This window comes from Aspergillus pseudonomiae (assembly GCF_009193645.1).
Source record: "Aspergillus pseudonomiae strain CBS 119388 unplaced genomic scaffold BDV37scaffold_18, whole genome shotgun sequence".
Classification (NCBI taxonomy): Eukaryota; Fungi; Ascomycota; class Eurotiomycetes; order Eurotiales; family Aspergillaceae; genus Aspergillus; species Aspergillus pseudonomiae.
Genome location: NW_022476010.1, coordinates 85,449 through 106,406, shown reverse-complemented (window position 1 = coordinate 106,406; position 20,958 = coordinate 85,449). Strand labels below are relative to the sequence as shown.

At 50.1% G+C, this 20,958-nt stretch overlaps 10 protein-coding genes across 10 annotated transcripts; 2 read left to right on the top strand and 8 right to left on the bottom strand.

The window, feature by feature from the left end:
* Positions 1-56: 56 nt before the first annotated feature.
* BDV37DRAFT_270074 (C2H2-type zinc finger protein) lies at positions 57-1,890 on the top strand (the record flags this gene model as incomplete). Its single annotated transcript, XM_032084486.1, has 4 exons — positions 57-1,356; positions 1,407-1,547; positions 1,594-1,670; positions 1,804-1,890. The coding sequence occupies 4 exons, from the start codon at positions 57-59 to the stop codon at positions 1,888-1,890; spliced, it is 1,605 nt and encodes a 534-aa protein (XP_031943475.1).
* On the bottom strand, positions 1,734-3,235 carry BDV37DRAFT_243305 (uncharacterized protein). The gene is made up of 3 exons (XM_032081422.1): positions 2,767-3,235; positions 1,915-2,701; positions 1,734-1,866 (listed from the first exon to the last, which is right to left on the bottom strand). The coding sequence occupies exons 1-2, from the start codon at positions 3,012-3,014 to the stop codon at positions 2,365-2,367; spliced, it is 585 nt and encodes a 194-aa protein (XP_031943474.1). The 5' UTR covers positions 3,015-3,235; the 3' UTR covers positions 1,734-1,866; positions 1,915-2,364.
* A 69-nt stretch (positions 3,236-3,304) lies between these two features.
* Positions 3,305-4,244, bottom strand: BDV37DRAFT_281066 (SDR family NAD(P)-dependent oxidoreductase; the record flags this gene model as incomplete). The annotated part of the gene is made up of 2 exons (XM_032086736.1): positions 3,305-4,137; positions 4,193-4,244. The coding sequence occupies 2 exons, from the start codon at positions 4,242-4,244 to the stop codon at positions 3,305-3,307; spliced, it is 885 nt and encodes a 294-aa protein (XP_031943473.1).
* Positions 4,245-4,769: 525 nt separating this feature from the next.
* On the bottom strand, positions 4,770-7,522 carry BDV37DRAFT_243303 (beta-glucosidase). The gene is made up of 2 exons (XM_032081421.1): positions 7,177-7,522; positions 4,770-7,115 (listed from the first exon to the last, which is right to left on the bottom strand). The coding sequence occupies exons 1-2, from the start codon at positions 7,349-7,351 to the stop codon at positions 4,831-4,833; spliced, it is 2,460 nt and encodes an 819-aa protein (XP_031943472.1). The 5' UTR covers positions 7,352-7,522; the 3' UTR covers positions 4,770-4,830.
* A 197-nt stretch (positions 7,523-7,719) lies between these two features.
* Positions 7,720-8,414, bottom strand: BDV37DRAFT_67923 (uncharacterized protein). The gene has a single exon (XM_032091047.1). The coding sequence runs from the start codon at positions 8,371-8,373 to the stop codon at positions 7,930-7,932; it is 444 nt and encodes a 147-aa protein (XP_031943471.1). The 5' UTR covers positions 8,374-8,414; the 3' UTR covers positions 7,720-7,929.
* Positions 8,415-8,622: 208 nt separating this feature from the next.
* On the bottom strand, positions 8,623-11,868 carry BDV37DRAFT_281064 (uncharacterized protein; the record flags this gene model as incomplete). Its single annotated transcript, XM_032086735.1, has 4 exons — positions 8,623-8,830; positions 8,881-9,053; positions 9,113-11,366; positions 11,420-11,868. The coding sequence occupies 4 exons, from the start codon at positions 11,866-11,868 to the stop codon at positions 8,623-8,625; spliced, it is 3,084 nt and encodes a 1,027-aa protein (XP_031943470.1).
* A 618-nt stretch (positions 11,869-12,486) lies between these two features.
* BDV37DRAFT_281063 (uncharacterized protein) lies at positions 12,487-13,330 on the bottom strand (the record flags this gene model as incomplete). The annotated part of the gene is made up of 3 exons (XM_032086734.1): positions 12,487-12,564; positions 12,618-12,989; positions 13,043-13,330. The coding sequence occupies 3 exons, from the start codon at positions 13,328-13,330 to the stop codon at positions 12,487-12,489; spliced, it is 738 nt and encodes a 245-aa protein (XP_031943469.1).
* A 200-nt stretch (positions 13,331-13,530) lies between these two features.
* On the bottom strand, positions 13,531-15,078 carry BDV37DRAFT_243296 (TIM-barrel enzyme family protein). The gene is made up of 4 exons (XM_032081420.1): positions 14,905-15,078; positions 14,688-14,833; positions 13,602-14,559; positions 13,531-13,552 (listed from the first exon to the last, which is right to left on the bottom strand). Exons 1-3 carry the CDS (start codon positions 14,990-14,992, stop codon positions 13,954-13,956), a joined length of 840 nt encoding a protein of 279 aa, XP_031943468.1. The 5' UTR covers positions 14,993-15,078; the 3' UTR covers positions 13,531-13,552; positions 13,602-13,953.
* Positions 15,079-16,736: 1,658 nt separating this feature from the next.
* BDV37DRAFT_270070 (uncharacterized protein) lies at positions 16,737-18,974 on the top strand (the record flags this gene model as incomplete). Its single annotated transcript, XM_032084485.1, has 6 exons — positions 16,737-17,486; positions 17,517-17,520; positions 17,664-17,715; positions 18,004-18,078; positions 18,161-18,684; positions 18,796-18,974. 6 exons carry the CDS (start codon positions 16,737-16,739, stop codon positions 18,972-18,974), a joined length of 1,584 nt encoding a protein of 527 aa, XP_031943467.1.
* A 1,240-nt stretch (positions 18,975-20,214) lies between these two features.
* On the bottom strand, positions 20,215-20,691 carry BDV37DRAFT_281059 (uncharacterized protein; the record flags this gene model as incomplete). Its single annotated transcript, XM_032086733.1, has 1 exon — positions 20,215-20,691. One exon carries the CDS (start codon positions 20,689-20,691, stop codon positions 20,215-20,217), a length of 477 nt encoding a protein of 158 aa, XP_031943466.1.
* Positions 20,692-20,958: the final 267 nt, after the last annotated feature.

Below are 20,958 nucleotides of genomic sequence, written 5' to 3'. Positions count from 1 at the left end.
GGGTACCAGAAGACTGTCCGGACGTCAAGTGACGTCGGTTGGGTTTGCCGTGCATCATGGCTTCTCACACTAAAAAAGACGATTACTGCCTCGAGTGTCATTGGGAGTCCTTTCATATAGACGGGAAAGAGCCGGAGAGCCAGTCTGATGCCCCCGCAACATCTCAGTGGGATTGCTCAGGCGAGGGGCACGACGCCTCGCTCGATCACTGCCATGTCGACGACGCCTGCTGCGACATGGACGACTGCTCCATCACTTGTCCTTCGGTTTGTGACGGGCTCGTGGAGTGCGATGACACCGCATGCGCGGACACCCACTGCGATGATGGCTGTGACGATACGCACTGCGAGAACGCCGAGGCTCTTTGCTTTGATGAGCATTGCTTTGGTCACAGTGGTAACGATGCAACTGTTGCCGACCATACCCTTGAGTCTCTTCTAGGGCTAGCAGGCCCCATTAATTTGGAATCCAACGAGTTACTTTCGGCATGCACAATTGGACAATCGCAAGGAGAACAACTACCCAAAACAACGGGCAATGCCACTCCGGAGATGGTGGCTCCTCAGGCCTCTATGGACTCCCTCTTCCCTCAGCATTCCATCCCAGTCGCCCATTGCCACTCGCACAGTTTCCCTCACTTTCATTTCCATGACTCTTCTAAAGACGCTCACGGCAACATGATGCACCAACCGTTCCCGGTTCAGAACGGCGTTAATCCGGCAGATGTATTCCACATGTTGGGAATGTGTCCTGACCTTTCTGCCTGTCACAACTTTCATGTACACGAAAACACGAACTGCGACCATGTTAACAAACCGAATCCCGACGCTAATTCTAATTCATTCGCCTGTTTCCATATCCCGCCTAATGTTAATCTGAACGACCTCATGAAAAGTCCGGTACATATCCACAGTAACCCCCCGAGGGGCCCTTGCCGCACGCACCACCGATGTCGCACGCACACGCATGCTCATGTGCATCCGTACGGACATTATTCGCCATACTCCCGCCAGTCCCGGTCCAGCGTGAGCTCGCAATTGATATCCAGCCCGGGCGATACCCCTCCCCCTCTGGAGGGCGGGACACCGTCGGTGCTGACAAGCCCGATTACCCCGACCGAGAACGAAGTGCATATTTGCAAGTGGACCACTACGTCAAGTGGAGTGAAGACCATTTGCGGAGCAGAATTCTCTGATTCCTGTACTCTTCAGGAGCATCTGATCGCGCAACATATGTCAACCATCAATGGCGCCAAGGGAACCGGATATTACTGCTGCTGGGAGGGCTGCCACCGTCCGGATGAACCCTTCTCACAGAAGTCGAAATTACAAGGCCATTTCCTGACCCATAGCAACTGTAAGTCCTCACCCACCCTCATCACGGGCAGTGACTGACATACCAGGAAGACAAGAATTTCAAATGCTCGGTCTGTGGCAAATTCTTCGCTCGACAGGCAACGTTGGAACGCCATGAACGAAGCCACCGAGGGGAGAAGCCCTACAAGTGCTCTGAATGCGGGAAGGCTTTCACAGACAGCAGTGAACTGAGTATGTACAGTTATATGGTGTGAGATGACTCGTGCTGACCGAATAGAAACCCATTCACGGACGCACACCGGGGAGAAACCTTTCAAGTGTACCTTTCCCGGCTGTAATTTCCAGACCGGTGATGTGAGTGCCTAGTCTATCCACCACGTAAGGCAAGCCAACACTGACATAATTCTTACAGTCATCAAACATGTCTAGCCACCGCTTAAGTAGGTTACAGTCCATTTGTTGCCCGCTGTGATACTAACAGATACAGCACATGGTGAACGGAAACACAAATGTATTTACCCAGGATGCACCAAGAGCTTTACTCGACCTGGTAAGTGCCTTGAACACCTACTAACCTTCCCCATGCTGACCATGACAGACCAACTCAAGCGACACATGAAATCGACCCACAAACACGACAGTTCGACCATGATGTCGCCCGTTTCGGACCAGTTTACACTCTCTTTCCCCATCGTTTAGAGTTTGGAGTTCTCGGGCCCTATTATACCTATTTTACAACCTACAGTCACGGAGAATGGCGCGACCGGAGTTGGAATATATATCTAGTGGTCGGATTTACATTACATTCAGGACTATTCGCAGAACGGAAAATGAGATACCTAGGTTGGATATATGATGATTAACGAGCTGTCAGATGACGATTCGCCTATGTTACAAGCCATGTATAGTATGCATTTGCTATATCAGCAGAGGAAAAGCATCTCACGGAATAATGGCAACAATGCAATATCACGTTGTCGCCGTCGACCAATGGCAACAATCTACCATCTATTACCTCCCCAATTAAACCCACCAACTAAATTAGCAATTAATCATCCTTAGCCCTTTCCTCCAATGCCTCCACCGCATTCTCCAACTCCCTTAGCCGCTGCCCAACCCTCCTCTTGACCTCCGCGCGGACCTCAGGCTTGATATCCGCAGGATCAAAATACGTTGATACAATCTGACTACCGGAATCATCCGGCTGCGTCTGCTGTGTCTGCTGCGACTCGTCATACGAGGGCATCTCGGTCGTATAGAGCGCAAACACCGCGCTCAGCTGATTCAATGCGTCGCGCGCCGACTCCCGGTCCGAGGCCGCGTAGATGGTCGTGCCGTTTGTGCTGTCGGTTGCGATTTCGAATTCGTCTTTAGCAGTTTCGTAGCTTTTGTCTGAATTAGTATGACGTCCTATTTAAGACTGGAGATGGGATTAGGGGGGGGGGGATACAGCTCTTGGAGTTCTTCGACCATCAAGTCAGCTTGGCTTTTGCCGCTGGAGGTTTGAGTTGACCGCCGTCTTGTTTGTGTTGGGAATTGGGGACGGGAAAGCGAGGGAGGCTTGGTTGTAGTGATCATGACTGGTGAAAGGTGTTTTGGAAGCCATGTTGATAGTGGTCGGAGGTTGCGGATGGGAGTTGGGGCGATGGTCCGCGAAGGGCGGAGGAAACGGAGGGAGGATGTGCGCAGGGGAGGCATTGTTGGTGTCTTCTTGCTTTCTCAGTTAGAGAGTTGGGTTTTCTGCTGTTGAGATGGAATTGAGTCGATGGGGATGGTTGAATTGCAGTAGAGAGTGGAGAAAGAGTTGGAGATGAATGGGGGTAATGGAATGTCCGAGGGATGACGTCGGTACTTGACTAATGTATTCATGTGCATTCCTTGCCCTACTTTCAGGACATGAATACATATACACTTAAAACAAACCAAACCAAACGAAACCAAACACTCTAATTCTATACCAATTGCTCATAAGAAACATCAAACATAAATCAGAGACCCATTTTCATGCCCCCATTGGCACACACCACACTCCCCGTACACCACAGCCCATCCTGCGTACACAACATCCCCACTACCCCCGCAATCTCACTAGTAAAGGCCGGCCGTCTACCGCCCATCTTCTCCCTAATCAGATACCGCTGCTCATCTGTCAAGCTGTTCATCTTCTCATCGCCCTCCACCACCTTACTCAACGGCGTATTATCCATAAACCCTTGCATCTGCTGCCAAAACGCCTCCCCAGTAGCAAAATACATATCCCCAATCACCGGCCCCGGGTTCACCGCATTGACTGTCGCCCGATCCGCCAACTCCCTCGCCCAAGTGCGCGTCATCGCCTCCAACGCCGCCTTCGTGCCCCCATACACCGTCTGGCCCGTGAACCCGATGCTACTCGACACGCTGGAGATATTGACAATGCGCCCGCTGCGATCCGTAGGCAAGAACGGCGCCACCGCCTGCGTCAGCAGCAGCGGAGCCAGCACGTTGATGGTGTAATGCCAGTTGAAGTACTCGCGGTCCATGGGGCCCTTCTCCTCGTCGTTGAGGAAGCGGTCCTTGCTCACGCCCGCGTTGTTGATTAGGATGTCGACTTGGAGGGAGCCCCCCGTCGTGAAGTTGTCCTTAGCGGCCTGGAGGATCGTGGCGGTTGCTTCTTCGGTGTGGAACAGGTCGGCCTGCACACAGACGCATTTTATGGAGTGTTGGCTTGCGAGCTCCGTGCAGAGGTTCTCGGTCCGCGATTGGGAGCTCGCGGACGTGTAGTTGAGTAGTAGGGAGCAGCCTTTTGAGGCGAGGTTGCGCGCGATCGCTTCGCCGATTCCTGGGTTTTCGTTAGTTGAGCGAGGGGTGGGTTGTAGGGACGACTTGGAGCTTACCCCGCGAACCGCCGGTGACGATGCCGAATTTGCCTTCTAGGGGTCTGGACATTATGTGTGTTGTGTTTTGTAGAGGTAGGTGTGTACTTGTCTAGGTGTCTGTAGATGTAGACGCAAGTTCCCCAGATATAGACTATATAGATACAAACTTTTAATACTTGGATCACGCGCCAGACACGACGAGTCTGGTTTATATAGTCCAGATCGCATACCCAGTACCTCGCCGTTTAAATACAAATCTAATTTATCCGCTTCCTACCGATTTGCCCGCGCAATGGGTCCTTGAAGGGTTTCTTGTGGATCGTGGTGGCATTCAGTATCTCCACCGTCGGAAATTTACCCTTTTGGGTTCCGGTGGTACGTCGTTATCTTATCGTCACATTGTCTATACTGTATGTACATCTTCACCACAGCATGATCCGACTGAGAACCAAACTAACAGTGGAATTGCGGTGCTGAAATCTTTACCGTGAGGAGGACTGTTATAGAAAGCTTGTGTGGTAAGTCATTCAATTCTCAGATGCATCAAAATTAACATAATCTCAGTCGGATAGGCGTATCGATACAACATCTAGCCCTAAAAGCCTGCGAGTATTTCTATCTACATCTGCAAAAAAGATGTCATGTCATAATCATAATCATGCCTTGACCAGCGTCGCAACACTGCTCGCGCGGAAATCCCGGCTGCTAAACCCAGCCTTGAAGGTGAAAGCCCCAGCCGGAACACGCCAGTCCTGGGCAACAACATCCCAGTAACTGACATCCCGACGCATCAAGTCAAACGAGACGGTCTTGGCCTCACCAGCCTCGAGCCAGATCTTGTCGAATCCACGCAGCTGGCTTGGCGGGGTTCCAGCCGGCGTGGAAGGAGGGAATTGAACGTACAGCTGGGGTACAGCGAAACCATCCACATTCCCGGTATTGGACACCTCCACCTGCAGGGTATAGACCGTTTCCCAGAGCGCGGGGTTACCGCCTGGCTCGGTGGGCCGCTTAGCTGGGAGAGCGGTCAGATTGGCCGCGACAGAGCCCTTGGGTTTGAGGTCTTTCAGGTCGAAGGTAGTGTAGCTCAGGCCGAAGCCGAACTCGTAGCGCACGGAGATGTTGTGCGCGTCAAAGTACCGATACCCGACTTCGAGCTCTTCGTCGAACCAGCTCTGCCAGTCGTAGGTCCCGTTGGTCTGCACGGCTGTGGTCAAGGGCGCGTTGTAGTCCGACTCGTTGTAGGCGATCACGTACGGCAATTTGGCTGAGGGGTTCACGTCGCCGTAGAGGACGTCCGCAATGGTGTTTCCGGTCTCCTCGCCGGCGTAATGCTGGGCCAGGATGGCGGTGACGTTGGGATGGTCGGCGAAGGGCATAACGTTCGCGCCGCCGGAGTTCGTGATCACAATGGTGTTGTTGCAGTGGGTGGCAACGGCCTCCACGACGGCGTTTCCGTTCCAGTCGAGCTCCAACGAGGTCCGATCTTCTCCTTCCGCGGAGAAGGACTTGAGGAAGACAAGGCAGACGTCGGGCTGCTGGGGGATCCAGAGGGGGGAGGTCAGTGCCGTCGTGGTGAGTAGGGTGTTGTTCAGATAGGACTGGACCAGGGAGCCATCCTTGCGGGCCCGAGCATTGATAGCGTCAAGAGGAGTTGACAGGTATGAAAACCTGCAGGAACCAGAGCCTGAGGAGCCTGCGAGGACACCATACTCGAAGTCGCCCGAAAGGTTGGGACCTTGCGTGAGAGGCCCGGCGTCGTTTCCGGCAATCACAATGTTCCGGGGCTTGCGGAGGGGCAACGCGTTGCGTTCGTTCTTGAGCAGAACCGTCGACTGGGCTCCATGCTCGCGAATCATGGCGCTGTGGTTTGCCCGAACGTCACGGTTGGTGGCACCGGTGAACTTCCAGTCATACAGCCAGGTGTCGAGGGCTGAGTCGACATTGAGAGGGCCGACGGAAGCGTCCACGCTGGGGTAATTCTTCTCCTGACCAAGCCAGAAATAAGGAGTCATAATGCGCACGATCATGTCGTCCAGACGGAACATTGGAACAGTGCCATTTTGCACAGCTTCAGTGAGGTTCTTGCCGAAAAAGGATCCTTCGGTCCAAAGCTCACCATAGAGGGTGAATCCGCCGGGCATGGTCATGTCCATTCCACTTTCAATAGATGCTACCCCACTGTGGGTCGCGCCCCAGTCAGACATGACATATCCCTGGAAGCCAAGCTCGCCCTTAAGAAGGTGGTTGAGAAGGTAGGAGTTCTGACATGAGTGAGAGCCATTCAGCCGGTTGTACGAGCACATGGCACTAGCCACCCGGGCACGAACGGCGTTTGCGAACGGCCACATATAGATCTCGTGCAGAGTACGGTCATCGATGTTGGCAGAGACGGAGTCCTGAATATAGGTGGTCTCGTTGGCATCCGGAGCATATGTGGGGTTGCGCTGCGTCTCTTGCTCGTTGGCAATGAAATGCTTTGCGTTTGCTTGCACACCCGCATCTTGCATACCGTTGATCGTCTCCTCCATGCAGACTCCGGTGAGGTAAGGGTCAGCAGCGAAGCCCTCCCAGGTACGACCATCATAGGGACTGCGGCCCAGAGGTCCTCCGATGGGGCCCAAGATGACATGGGAGCCTTTTGCTTTGTGCTCCTCCGCCAATGCATACGCTCTGTCATACAGCAACTTGCGGTCCCAGCTTGCGGCGGCTGAAACGCTGCTGACGAAGACACTGGAGTACTCTCCCTGCTGCACGCATTGAGGTCCATTCTGGAGGCAGATGCCGCTGAAGTTGAGACGTGGAATAGGGAGAACATTGCCAACGCAGGGACCGGGCTGGCCTGTTGCCATCCAGGCCTTCTCTTCTAGCGTGAGCTTGTTCACCCATTGTTTGGCCTTCACCAAAGCTGTTTCCCAGCCACCATTGCCGGTAGTGTTTGCTGTGTAGTGTCAGGCCAGAAGTCGACAGCTCCCACCTATTGACAGACAAGGGTTACTTACGTGAAGGGTAAACAGGCGGAGAGTGACCATAAGGACTCAGGATAGTGGTGTTAAGAGGCTGAACGTAGCTGAAAGGCTCTCCTTTGTGGTTAATCGGTGCCTGGCAGGTATCGGCTACCACCGAAGGAGCTGAGAGAAGCACCAACGCTCCAAACAGAGTTTGTGGTGACAACATGACGGGATGTCGAGGTTCTTGGATTCAGTCAAGACTCAGAAGGACATGGCTTCTCTCTTAAATGTCTTTATTTGAGGTATTTCTTCGAACATCCCACCCCGGAGATACCCCAGAGGGGCCCCGGAGGGCTCACGGATCCACTCGTGGGGTGTTCTGTTGCTAGGAGCCGAGTATGATTGACTTTCAAGAATGACTAGCAACTAATGTTATGTCATGAATCATGACCGGGTTCGTTAGCATGTCTAGTACGGGCGTCAGCCGAGCGGCGAGCCACCCCACAGCCGAGTAGTTCATAAATTTCCCGGTACTGACTATATGACGGTATAGTCGGACGTCCGATTACATCCTCGGAGTGGTGGATCGGGTAAGACGGCTTTGTTGCCGGCCGATAGAGGAGCCTAAAAATGGCTTTGACATCGGCGAGTCACCGACATCTCGGTTACCACAACAGGGAGTCAGTTCCCGCGAGCTTCGTCGGTATACCGAGCAGTCATCATGTTCATTGTACCCCGTTACATAGACACCGCTATATATCATCGACGAATCCCTAGTCATCAACAATTCTGTAAAGCTACCCTTTAAAACAAATCGACAAAGAAATGCTCATATTGTGACACAGGCCCTGTCCCGGGACAACTTCTGGTAAACAACCCCACACTTTCCCATTCCTCCTCCACAGTTTTGCCCATCGTTATATCCGGGACTCCACGGGGCAGCGCTAAAGAATGCCGTGTTGGGAAAGTGTGGAAATGCTTGTCGTGCTTGTCTTCATACCCTCCAATCATCGTGTCTGACAGTGGGGAGCCGATAAATGCTTGGCCTTGCCAATTCACAATTGGCTTGTTGACCCATGGACGGGCATCCATCGGGTTTGGTCTGTGAGGAATTAAATGTAGCCGAAGCCGAACTTGTAGTGCACGGAGATGTGCGCGTCCAAGTACCGGTGTAGCCGTCTTCGGGTTCTTTTGTTGAACTACTAGTAGCTCTGCTAGTGGTTGGTCTGCACGGCGGTGGCTGTACATTACACGACTCTCGCTCTGTTTGTGGTGAATATATGTCTTCTGTCTTGCCACTGTGTTGAGTAGTATATAGTCTTAATTACGCTAAAACTGGTTCAACTCCATATATAAAGGTTCTAAGGACTTGATCATAATAAATTAGATTAGAATACAAAGGCACTTCATTTGACAATGAAGCGATATCAAGTATAAACGCGATAGATAGATGTTTGGATCAATTGTGTAAATGCGGCTATTCACATTCTACTACACTCACGCTATCACCAGTTCATCCACCGTGAGTGTCGTCCAGCGCAATAGGCATTTCTGCAAGTTATGAGGTGTCTCGTTGAGAAATTTTCGTCCATCCCTAAAGCGCTCTTTATACTCGGTGTCAAGCTCCGCATCCAAGAATTCATGTTCTGGATCTACTTCGCAGGGTGGATCTTGGGTAAGGGGAGTAGGCAGGTCCGATGATTCCCTGATGCACTTAGCAAAACGCCCTCTTAGAAGGAGGATACGGGGACATACAGTGTGAGGCGGTCAATCAACTCCTCTTTTAACCCTGACTCCGTATCAACAGTGAGAGACGGTTTTCTAGGTGTGCCTTCCCGGGTTTGGACATCTGAATCAGACTCTCCATCCGTCGTTGGAGTCTGGCTATCAGTTGACGGGATTGCAAAAAGGCCATCATCCGAGTCGTCCTCGGAATTTTTTTGTGGCTTTGATTGTACTGGCATTTCTTAACAATGTTATTAGACACCGCAACGACGCGATAAAAGGCGAGACACTTGCCTGCAAAGTCAAAATCCGGGCCTTTCCAAACAGCCCCTGTTTTATCGTCATCAGATGTCCACGACTCGCCAGCTGCGCTTGCCATATTGCTACCTGAACCGGGTTGACCTGCTGATCTCCTGTACTTTTCCTTGAGAGAATTGACCTTCCTTAGGGTCGATGATGCGCTACGGGTGGGTGGAGCCCTGCGAGGTAGGGGATTGACATAGGATTCTATGTTATCTCCATCGGGTGATATCCGAGAATCGAAATCAATAACGCCGCTTCGCCTGGAATCAATGTCTGAAAGTAGAGGGGTAGGCCCTTTTCTGCGATAGTTCCGTTGTTTCCGCTCGAAGTTATGTTGATGTTCTTGAGCCCTATATAGGAGATCATCTGAGGTGAGTTCGTCCTGATCAGACTGGTCACAGACGGTGCCCACGGACGATGCTTTGGCTGGATCCTGCGATACATTCCGGCCTTGTCTAGATGTAGCTATCTGCGAGGAGGAAGGTGTCGCCGGTGAGTTGGCATGCCAGTCATTAGCTTCTCCCGGTTTCGTCCCCATAAAGTAGTGTTGAACTGCCGTTGGTGACGATGCTGAAAGCGCCTCTGGGAGTGATATCCCATGGCCCACAGAGTTTGACGGTGCACAACGTGTATTACGGTCCACCGATGAGTCACGCACAAGCAACTTTAGTGAACCACCAGTATCTGCTTTCTTTGTCTTGAAAAACGCCAGACTGGCATCACTCAGCTGCTCGTTATGCTCCGATTGACCCGGCTCCGTCAGGAATATCTCGACAGTATTAGGGTTACGGATACCGACACTTTGGCAGATTGAAGCGCGCAGAGTCTGGGCAGAGTCTATATCCGTGATATCAACCGGACGATAGTCCAATTTGTTCAAGGTAAACAGTGCCCACTTCTTCCCCTTATCCATGGATTCAGACCGAGGGGAGAGCTGCTTGCCGTTTGAAACGAATGCATCTCGGGGACCATCACATAGTGACAAATCAACATCGCTGAACTCTTCTCCCGCATAGAGATGGGGAGGACGGTTTGGCCATCTGTTCACTGGGCTGGTTGGCGACTCCAGAAATTGCTCTTCGGGCGGTGGATAAGTAGGGTCTGCTTCTTTCTTCTTCTTTCTCCAAAAACGAAAGAATTGGCTTTGGGAAGAGTCGGATGACGGGTTGTCGCCGCTGGGATGGTGTACATGTGTCTCTTGTGGCGATAGACGCACGTTATCTTGCTTATCTGATTCATAATCCTGTCGATCTATAGCAGGCTCCGAGCTGTTGTACCGCGGGCGCTTATATATCAAGTCTGCAGTTGACGATGGTTCCTGACCAACCTGAGTTCCTTGTTGCGCATCATGACGTGTGGCCGGCGACAGAATTGGGGGGTACTGATCATTATTATCGTTAGATGAAGCTACACGAGTAGGGTAGTAGCCTTGTGGTTGATAGTTTGGTGGTCGCTGTCTCTCTCCCGTTGGTGCGCACCCCCGGCTTTCATTCGTAAGGGCAGTATGCGAGTTGAACTCTGGTATTCCATAGCTCCCACCGAAAGTACCACCTTGAGGGACCCAGGTTGCGCTTCTCGTCTGGGGCCCTGGAGGTCGAAGTCGCTCTGCAAGTAGAGGTGGAGGTGGAGGTGGAGGTATCCATTTGAGCGATTCTTTCCGCCATGTCTCATATCCAATGCTCTGGTGTGCAGAGGTCGTCACATTGGAGGGCCCATATCCTGTACCTGGTGGGAATCGGGGTGGGGGAGGCATTATCGGGACATATGATTGAGCAGGTAGGGCAGTTGTGGGCATATTGGGGGTATACTGCCGCACTTGACCATTCATTCTCCCACCGTCTGTGGTAGTTGGATAAGACGGAGCTCTAGAAGGTGTGCTGATACCGGGGGGATCATTTGATATCAAGTCGAAGAATGGGTCTTGGAAGTACTGGGAGACCTTATCTCCGTACCTTCGACTTAGAACTAGCTTTTCAGCAATATGCACATTCACTATGCCATTCCGGATTCTGCGATAGCGGTACTTGTGAAGGCAGTCCTGCGCTGCATCAATATCATGCAATATGGCCTTTACCACATGATAATATCCTTGAAGTTCGTCGCAGTGCTGTACGGCTCTGCCAAGCCGATCGTACCTCTCATTTGCGTTATCTTCTTCTACAAGCGTAGTGATTAGTTTGCGCTGCGCAAGAAGCGCTCGACCCTTTTCTCGTCTGCCTCGGTCACTCAGCAAGTGAAACAAGAATAGGTCAACGGCCAGCCTTACCTGCGAAGTTGTCCGGCATATATGATGACATTGAGCATCAGGAGCATTGTCGACTTCATCTTCTCCAGGTTACTTCTCAGAACCGTCAAGTTGGAGTCCCGTCGAGCTTCGGCAAGCACAAAGGCGATTCGGCGGAAGCTCGACCTGGTCGAAACGTCAATTATCTCGTTTATCTCATCGAAAACCTTCTGGCATTCGTCCAGTACCGTCTCCGCGGTACTACACGCCTCCGCAGAGTACAAATGTGCATCTTTGTCTTCCTTGAGGCTGGCACCCAGCTGACGCATGACGTTGCAGGTAAGCGCAACCTCTTTTGAGAGGCCATTGATGACCGTATCCGCATGTCTCGTCCTGTGACAGAGGGTGCAGAGCTTCACAGACACACGAGAGCCAAGCTCAGCAACTTGAAGGGCTGCTGCAACCACGCCTAATATTTCTATCCCGGACATCACGACGCCCTCGATTCAGCATTGGAACTTGCACCATTAGTTTTGTTTAGTTGGACTTGCGGAACTGATTCACCTTGGTCTTGGAAGAAAGCAGTTAGAGGAAGAGTAAGACAGAGCTGTAAAGGACGTGCCTGATGCGGCCGATCTGCTTCAGTAGCTCGAGCATTTAAATTACATAAATCCGCGGTACTAAGTATCTGTGCCCCGCAAGGCTGACTGCAACAGTGCGGTTTGGAGCACAGCCGCATGCCATGCCTCTTTTGATATCATCTCCGCGCTCTAGTAACGTAATTTCCGGGGTGAGTTCCACCCCACTTGACTTTTCAAGTGAAGCCATTCAAAACACTATTATATTACCCTGACATAGAGAAATGCGGGGTTCTCTCGGGTTGGACCGTGCATAACGTTTGGACCCTGTGCATCACACTCGGGCGGGGGCGCGCTTTGGGGCTGGTTCAGCAACGTCAGGGTCAACGTGGTCCATGGATAGACCTCGACATAGCCCGGGGTGCCCAAATGTACATATGTTGTTACATGAAGGTTCCAACAGGTCAAGGGTACTCTCTGGCCAACATCAACCACCAATTCTGCTATGGAATACAACAAACAACAAATAAACTAGGTATCGATCGCACACAAAAGCACCAAGATCACCACATTGGTTTTATCAATTTCTCTTCCATCGTCCTCACGGTCCTATCTCTGTCCAGCCCAAAATTGAAAGAAGAAGAAGACGAACTACACCGGACCAGAGCGTCCTCGTCCATTCCGCGAAATATAGACTCAGCGCGCTGCATAAACCGAGCTTGATGTGCCTCTGCCAGGAACTCATCTCGATGTTGTTGAAACTTTGACAAAGAAACATCGTACCGAAAGTCGAAGGGCTTGATCAAGCTCTCTGGTATCAACGAGCGAAAACGTTCCCGCTTCCGAGACATCGCTTGCATTGCACGCGCACAGCATAGTAATGTCCTCACGTAGAGGAGTGAAATCTTCTGATGAACGCGGGGGGTGGTAAAAATAGAGGTGGAGCACTCTCGTATCTTCGGGTCACCAAAGTCCCCTATACTGTGGAACATGTCTGCCACCTTTTGCAGATAAATCGGCGACCTTGAGGCAGCCTGGACTTACATCAGCTCAGAGTTCAGCTAGAGCAAAGAAACGTTGTCCTCACTGTCAGCAAGTGCTTCAAACACCCCCAAACTAAAGCCGAGGGCTGTTGTTCCTGGGGTGTGAGGCCAGTATCGAGAAAAGAAGCGAAATATTCCATCGAAAGCAGACAGGGCCCTGCCTTTACTAAAAAGCTGGATTGCTGGCTACAGGCCTTAGACGCCAGCAGCAACACATCGCTCGCCTTTGCTGTACTGCCTTTGCATTTTTGGTTGCTGGCGCTGTTGAATTCGTTCAACGCTTCCCGTAATGTAAAAGATGAATGTGCTTTCTTTTGACGGTTGGGTTTCATTTTCAATGACAGACAACGGCACTATCTGGAGGTGGAGTTCCCCATCGATGTAATACATGCCATTGGATGGCACCCCATAGGTGAAGGTGGGGGAATTATGCATGGGAAATGATGCCAGTGAGGCAAACCAGGAGCAGGGGGTTTCATAATAAGGAATATCGCTTCATGGACTGTCCAGAACTGGTCGGTTACCTGCGATACGAGCCGAATCATCGGGCGAGGCTACGAACAAATCAGAATCAGAAACTGGCGGCGATCTGCAAGCACATACCACGTTCTCCGCATTTTACAGCCGACAGTCAGGGCGCTGTTTGACTAACCTCAACAATCTTCTACATATCAAACCGGATGTTCATCGTTATGTCCGGGGCATACCGTGTTGGGAAGTGTAAAAGGCTTGTGCTTGTCTCGCAACCCTCCAATAATCATATCTGTGAGGGAGTTGATAAATGCTTAGCCTTATCAATTCACGATTAGTTGCTGACCCATGGATGGCATCCATATTGATCTATGATGCAATAAAGGTAGCTGAAGCCGTAGCATCAGTCTTGTCTGTACCCTTGCCTGTAGCGGCTACATACAATATGCATCACTCTGACACCAAGACCAAAAAAAAAGACATACTAAACATTAACCTGCAACTTCTTAAACGCCGCCGCATTCTCCTGGATCGCCATCTCCACCGGCAATCTCTCCATACTACTCGCACCATAGAACCCATGCACACCCTTGGTCCTCTTCAACACATACTCCGCATCCTTCGGCCCGGCCAACGGCCCCCCATGACACAGCACAATAACCTCCGGATTAATCTTGACAACCGCATCCCGAATCTCCTGGATCACGGTCACGCAGTCATCCAAGGACAGCGCCGTCTGCGCACCGATCGTCCCGGACGTGGTCAACCCCACGTGGACAACGATGATGTCGGCGCCGGCGCGCGCCATGCGCTCACCTTCATCCACGGTAAAGGCGTACGGCGTCGTGACGAGGTCCATCTCGTGTGCGATCCGAATCATCTCCACCTCCCGGTCGTAGCCCATGCCAGTTTCCTCGAGGTTCTGGCGGAACTTGCCGTCGATGAGGCCTACTGTGGGGAAATTCTGGACGCCGATGAAGCCGAGCCGGCGAAGTTCGGCGAGGAACGTACGCATGTCGCGGAAGGGGTCGGTGCCGCAAACGCCGGCAAGAACGGGGGTGTTTTCGACGATGGGGAGGACTTCGGAGGCCTTTCATATTCATTGCGTTAGTAGTGTCGATATTGTGTAGTGCTTATTGTTGGGACCCAGTAAAAGATGGGTATGTAATGGTGTGTGTATATAATTTGCAAAAGGTATATATAAATAAAAGATAGTACCATTTCAACAACAACCTGATTGGCATCAGAATATGGCATCATCCCCGCCAGCGATCCTCGTCCGGCCATGCGGAACCGACCCGAGTTATAGACAAGGATGAGGTCGGCGCCACCTTTTTCGATGAACTTGGCGGTTAGGCCAATCCCTGCAGATTTAGTCTATTAGCATAGTGGCAATCTATATAGTTCTACTTAGAATATCAGAAGAATTGATTACCTGCGCCAGCGCCGACAATGATCTTCCCATCCGCGATAGTTTTGCGGAGACGGTCGAGCACTTCTTGCCGGGTGGTTGGGCGGGGCATTCTGCTTGGTTTGGCTGTCTTGAGAGATTTATAGTGTTGTTTTCTGGGTTCGAGATGTCTGTGAGGGAGGCCAATGCTGGTTTGTTAGAGAGGAAGAGGAGGGAATTGATTGTGGTGTGATGGTGACGCTAAATAAACAACTCATTCTCAACCCCACCTTCGTTGCGACGTCATGTTTTTTTTCAATCCTATCTTATCGATGTTTTGCACTACGTACAAATGTACTGTATACCAACGAAGCTTGTAAATAAAAATATATACGGTTCATAAAGGACTTGTGTTATTGGGGTCATGAAGGGCAGTCTGATAGTTTGATTTGGGACTTGAATTTAATCTAGCTTGTTCAGAGAGGGTTATGATGGGGGATATATATTTACAGCGTAACTTTCTTGGAATGTACATATTGGATATCGTTGCCAACAGCGGTAGCATCCGTAGAAGTCTCATAGATATTTGGATACTTTCTGACTATATCTTTATAGCCTCAATGTTCAAAAAGTCTGGTCGACAAGGGGAACAACTGTCCAGAACTGTATCCAGATGACAAGTCAGAATCAGAATCTCAGACCCACAGAACATGAACACCTATGGCATGCGCCATCTATCTACTATAAAAGTACTAGGAGAAGATATATGGCACTTGTCCTCGCTCCGATCAACTCCTCCTCTAGATCGTAGGATGTGACGGTGTTGAAAGAAATAGGCAACCTTCTAGGGCTAATGTTGGTGCCTGAGGTATACACTGACATTGTACTGATCCGGCAGCCCATACAACTTCACCAGACCTTTCACTGAGTAACAAAAGTACAAGCTACCTACAGACAACGGTGGCAACTTGGCAAAATATATGGAAGAGTCAGGGTCTGTTTGTGGTAGTCTCCGTGTATCAGCAACGAGGGATATACCATTTTCTCATTACCCTACTTCATTATCAACATCATTATCAATATTAGTCCCGTAGCCTTTATTCAGTACTCTTTGTAAAGTTCTGAGACGAAATGAATCGCCGTCCACTTGTTCCTACCCGACTACCATGGAGGGCTACCTACTGAAGGACGCTAAAGAGAATAGAAAGATGGTCACGCACGCAGTTACACAGACCAGGCAAAGGTATGACTAGGGTGGGCCCAATATTTAGACCCTGGGAGAGCAGCCTGTGGAGTTTTACGGAAGTTCAGATTTTCAAGTCCCAACCTCATTTTCATCGAGATCAGAATCAACAACCAGGACAGCTATTTGACCGAGAAAAAAGTGCCAATAGTCTTCCAGGTCATGTATATTGGCTGTATATGACTTTCAGAATTTTTTTTCTCGACATTTTGGGCGGGAAAATGGCTCCAAAAGCACGCACTGCGGACCTTCCCAACATCCAAAAAAATTTAAATAAAAAATAAGAAAAAAAGAAATGCATGATGCGTGATAATTTTCATGCTGGACTGTCTGCTTTTTTCTCAAAAATATCTTTTCCAGTGTGGATGGTGGAGGGCAGGCGTCCATCGAGCCATGGCTATAAAGACACTCGTTCTCTCTCTTTCTTCGTCTCTTGATCTCGACTATCAACTTAGTGGTCGCTGATTCAAAGACACTGCCATCATAAAACCAAAACAGTCAAGATCTTCGAGAAGTTCGCTATCCTAGCTCATCTTCTATCAGTATGTGCTTCGTTTGGGGCTGTCGTTCTTAGTGCAAGTGCAACTAACCTGTTCTTAGGACATTAGAGCCGGAAGATCCATCCGACGTTACAATGTCTCAGATCCGATCGACTGGAATCAAGAGTCCCATCTATGAACAGACACCCAAGAGTGCCCCTGTTTCGGCTGGCCGGCAAACCTTCCCGACATCAGGAGCTCTTGGGCCTCAGACCTGGACTCATCCCGATTCTTTAAGAGACGATTCCCCGAGCAGCAATTCGGATGTTACCAGATTGCTCGGTGGTGATGATATTGCATCCATTCCGCTCAATGGTGATACCTATTACACCGTCTCAACCCCCTGTTCCTTGCGCGTGGTGAACATTATCACCTTCCACGCACAATTCTCTCATGACTTGTACCGCTTCTTCATGTACCGACTGTTGAAGCATTTGCGGAGTGAAATGGACACGCTGAGGTCCTTCTTTGATTGGATCTGGCCAATCGACACCCAGCATCGTTCTTTGCAGCCAGTCCAGGAACCAATGGGCCTTGACACACCTCGGATTTCCCTCGGACACCTCTTTTCCGAAGCCATCTACGGCAACGACGTCGACATCCCACTGTACTATTTCAACATTGTACAAGGCAGGGATAACGCGGTCAAAGTAGTCATCACCACGTCGAAGACCGGGGCTGCAGGTGCAGCATACTATCAGGCTGTTTGTGGATTTTCAACCGTGGCGATCTTCGCCATCTGTCAGAGAGCATTGAGAAGATGTCGAGAGGCAGATTCTATCTTATTCAGGAGAGCTCTGACCGTGACTGAGGCGAACGAATTTCTTGACAAGGATCCAGTGTGGGTAGGGCTGATCTTCTAATCGACACTGGAGTTTGGTATCTTGATAGATTCATGAGAGGAAACGAGGCTATACTCAGGGTGAGGGAGTGATCCCCCCCACCCAAGGAGCAGGAATTTATGAAGATGGCCGTCGTCTTTGCATTTTTATATGTGGCCTGGTTCCTTCTGCGCTTCTTAGGGCTTCTGGTTTCTTTTCGTCGAATGGCTCTATCAGCGCTTAGATTTGGAATGTTCTTAGAACAGGTTGCCACAACCACCGCAATATAATCTTTGTTTCGTGTTTTGAGTACCCTTAGTCTTCGTAGTATCATCAAGTACATAGTTCAAGGGCCTTTACACCCATATCTGCAGCTATATGCAGCCCCTGCATGCCACAGCCTCTTACATCAATAAGGGATAACCCCGCACATGATCCAACTCACCTCCATCTCCATTATTGATTTTCCTTCCAACAAAACACCAAGACTCGATACCATCAAAGAATCTCGTCTCAAGACCTATCACTAGCAACAATGCAGCTACTCCTACCCATTCTCTTCCTGGTACAAATCCCAACACCAAATAAAAACAGACCAAACTAACCAACCCACAGTGTACAACCGTCTCCATTATCCTGGGCGCGTACGTCATCCCATCCCCTCCAAAATAAAACCACTAACAAACAAACCCAAACAGCATCGCCTGGGCGAGAACCACAACGCTCTACCTCCCGCTGCCAGTTTCCCTCTCAGCAACAACGACAATCCTACCCATCCTAACCCCGATCCTCCTCTTCCTCGCCAAATTCCTCTCCAACCCACCCACAACAGGCACCAACACCCCGACCTTCCGGAACCGCTTCGTCGCCTCTGTAATCTCCTACCTCCTCACAATCCTCCCCTCCGGCCTCGCCACTCTGGCCCTAACCTACCTCTTCGCCCCGGACCTCCTCGTTTGCCAACTCAACAACCAATGGCAATCCTACTACCACAACAAGGATTCGCGCGCCATACGCGCCATCCAGGATAGCTTGCACTGCTGTGGATTCCGGAGTGTCAAGGACAGGGCATGGCCGTTCAAGGACAAAAGCCACGGCGACGATGCCTGTGTGCGGCAGATCGGGTATGACAGGGCCTGTTTGGGACCGTGGGAGCGGGAGGATAAGAGCGCCGCGTGGATGGTGTTCTGGGCTGCAGTTTTGGTTTTGGTTGTTAACGTATGTCCGATCTTCATTTATCCCAGTCTGTCTTGGCTCTTCTGGTACAAATTGGCTATGGTGTCACAGACTGACTGTTACAGATTGCGAGCTCGCAGCTGAATCGCGGCCCGAGTTGGATGCGGAGGGCGGATGCGAGTCGCTTTATTAGGATTGCTGGTGCAGAGGACCAGGAGGAGGGTGAGGCGCATGCAGGGGAGAATGGAAACGTGGGTGATGATCGGCCTACTCATCAGTTGCCCCAGCCAGGTCAGTCGACGCATGATGTTTGGAGATGATGCATACTGTACTTGACAGGCTGCTCTGATAGTATGTGATTTGGATGTGAGATGGTTAGTTGATGCTTTCGGGTTATTTTGTTGGGGAGGATTGCGAGCTGTCTACGGCCTTTTGGCGTAAATTGGAAGTCTAGTTGAAAAGTTGATATGTGGCGTTTGGGACGCGGCGTTCGTACTGTCTGATTTGAGTATTTAGTCAATTTAAAAATGCACATGAAGGGACTACTATTCATCTAGAATACCACCCATAAGAGGATAGCATCCCAAGTCGTATAAGGGAGTTCAATCATTCATTATACTACACATATTCCTTATCGCTCTTCCAAATCACTCTCAGAAAGCATAAGAACATTCTCCTTAGTATGCTAACGGAAGGACATGAAGCATGAGTCTCATATCCCGCAGTATTTCACTAGAACCCTAATACAGATATTTGAACCGACCATCGCTAGAACCAGTATAGAAGCTTAGACAATCAGGATAGTCACAGAACGAAGCACCCCAGACCACGAAAATCCAGAGCCCACCCAGTTCCCCTTGACACCATGAACAAGTCCAAACTCGCTGAGCGATTGACCTGGGGCAAATGCGACGTCGATCTCTTGACTCGCTAGTGGGGAATGGGGATTCGGGTCCGCAGCCCTCCGAACACCAACGCCTTCACCATCGGGGGACGGATGTAGCGTATTTGAATTATAGGGGATTAATAGTCGCTTGATATTGATTTACTAATTGAAGGACCGGTGTATGGTGTGAATCAAATTAAGGAATTCGTCAGCCAGGGCTGGTGATTAGAAATGCTTCGTCCTATTACATATTCGACTTCACACGCGTATCTATATAAGGTGCGAACTTCATAGCAGTTCATGGTTTCGATCCCTGTTTGATAGCGATATTGAGATTTTATTAATCAATTTCACACTATGGAATCCCGTTCCCTCCTTGTTAACTTGACAATAGCCTCATTTTCCCACTCGGCTGCATATGACAGCGGTGTTCGACCATAACAATCCACGGATTCCAAGTTGACACCCCAGTCGACCAGTAGCTTGATAATCCTTATGCATAAAATGCGACGATATCATGAGGTTGGTAAATTTTCCAGTAGAAAGGTTGTGTTTGCCCCTTCAAAAAATTGTGAACCATGCAGACCAGCTCCTTGACTCTGGAGTACATATTCTCAAAGTAGAAGAAAATAAATCAGCACAGGTGCTCTCACTCGCCTCGCGGTAATGGGTACCCCAATTTTTGGCCGATTAATCTAGGAATGTATATTCATTGAGGAGCTCGCCATCATCTATGCCTGCAACTGTGGAGGTTGAGTCGTTATTAAGAAAGTCAAGATACAACACACAGGCTTCTGCAAGAATGCTATGTGCGTCACAGTTGGTGATAGAGTGTTGCCAACATGAGTCCCGAGGGATAGCTGTGGTTGCAAGTAGGAATTCTCGAGCGGTTTGGTGAATAAAATACACCTGATCATGGTGGACAGACACAAATAACCCACGCCAATTTCTCAGCCGTGTCGTGAAGGCCTTGTCTTCTACATCAAGATCATGAATTGACATTGATGTCCTATCAACGTTCAATGCGACGTTCATCTCTGAAACAGATAATGGCCGGCTCGCTGCCAAAATCATACTTAATGCCCGCCGAATCATCGGTTCTTGCTGGTGTGACTTGGTCAGGATCTGCTCATATGCCCCGTAGATAGTGGTGGGCAGGTCAGCCATCATGCCATCGAGACCGTTGGGTGTTTTCTTGAATTGTTGATTTTTTAAGCAGTCGAACACAAGATATACGCAAAGGTAGGTACGGTGCGGGATGCCGCAAGTCGGATTTGAGCCCGGGAGCTTTGCAGAAGACACGGATCCGTGACAACAAGATATGGCAATAAGATACTATATATAGTTTAAACAGAATAAGTTTCGATATTAATTTATAACCCTCTAAAGATAGAAGACTAGCAGAATACTACTATTACAGACCGTCGATTTGTA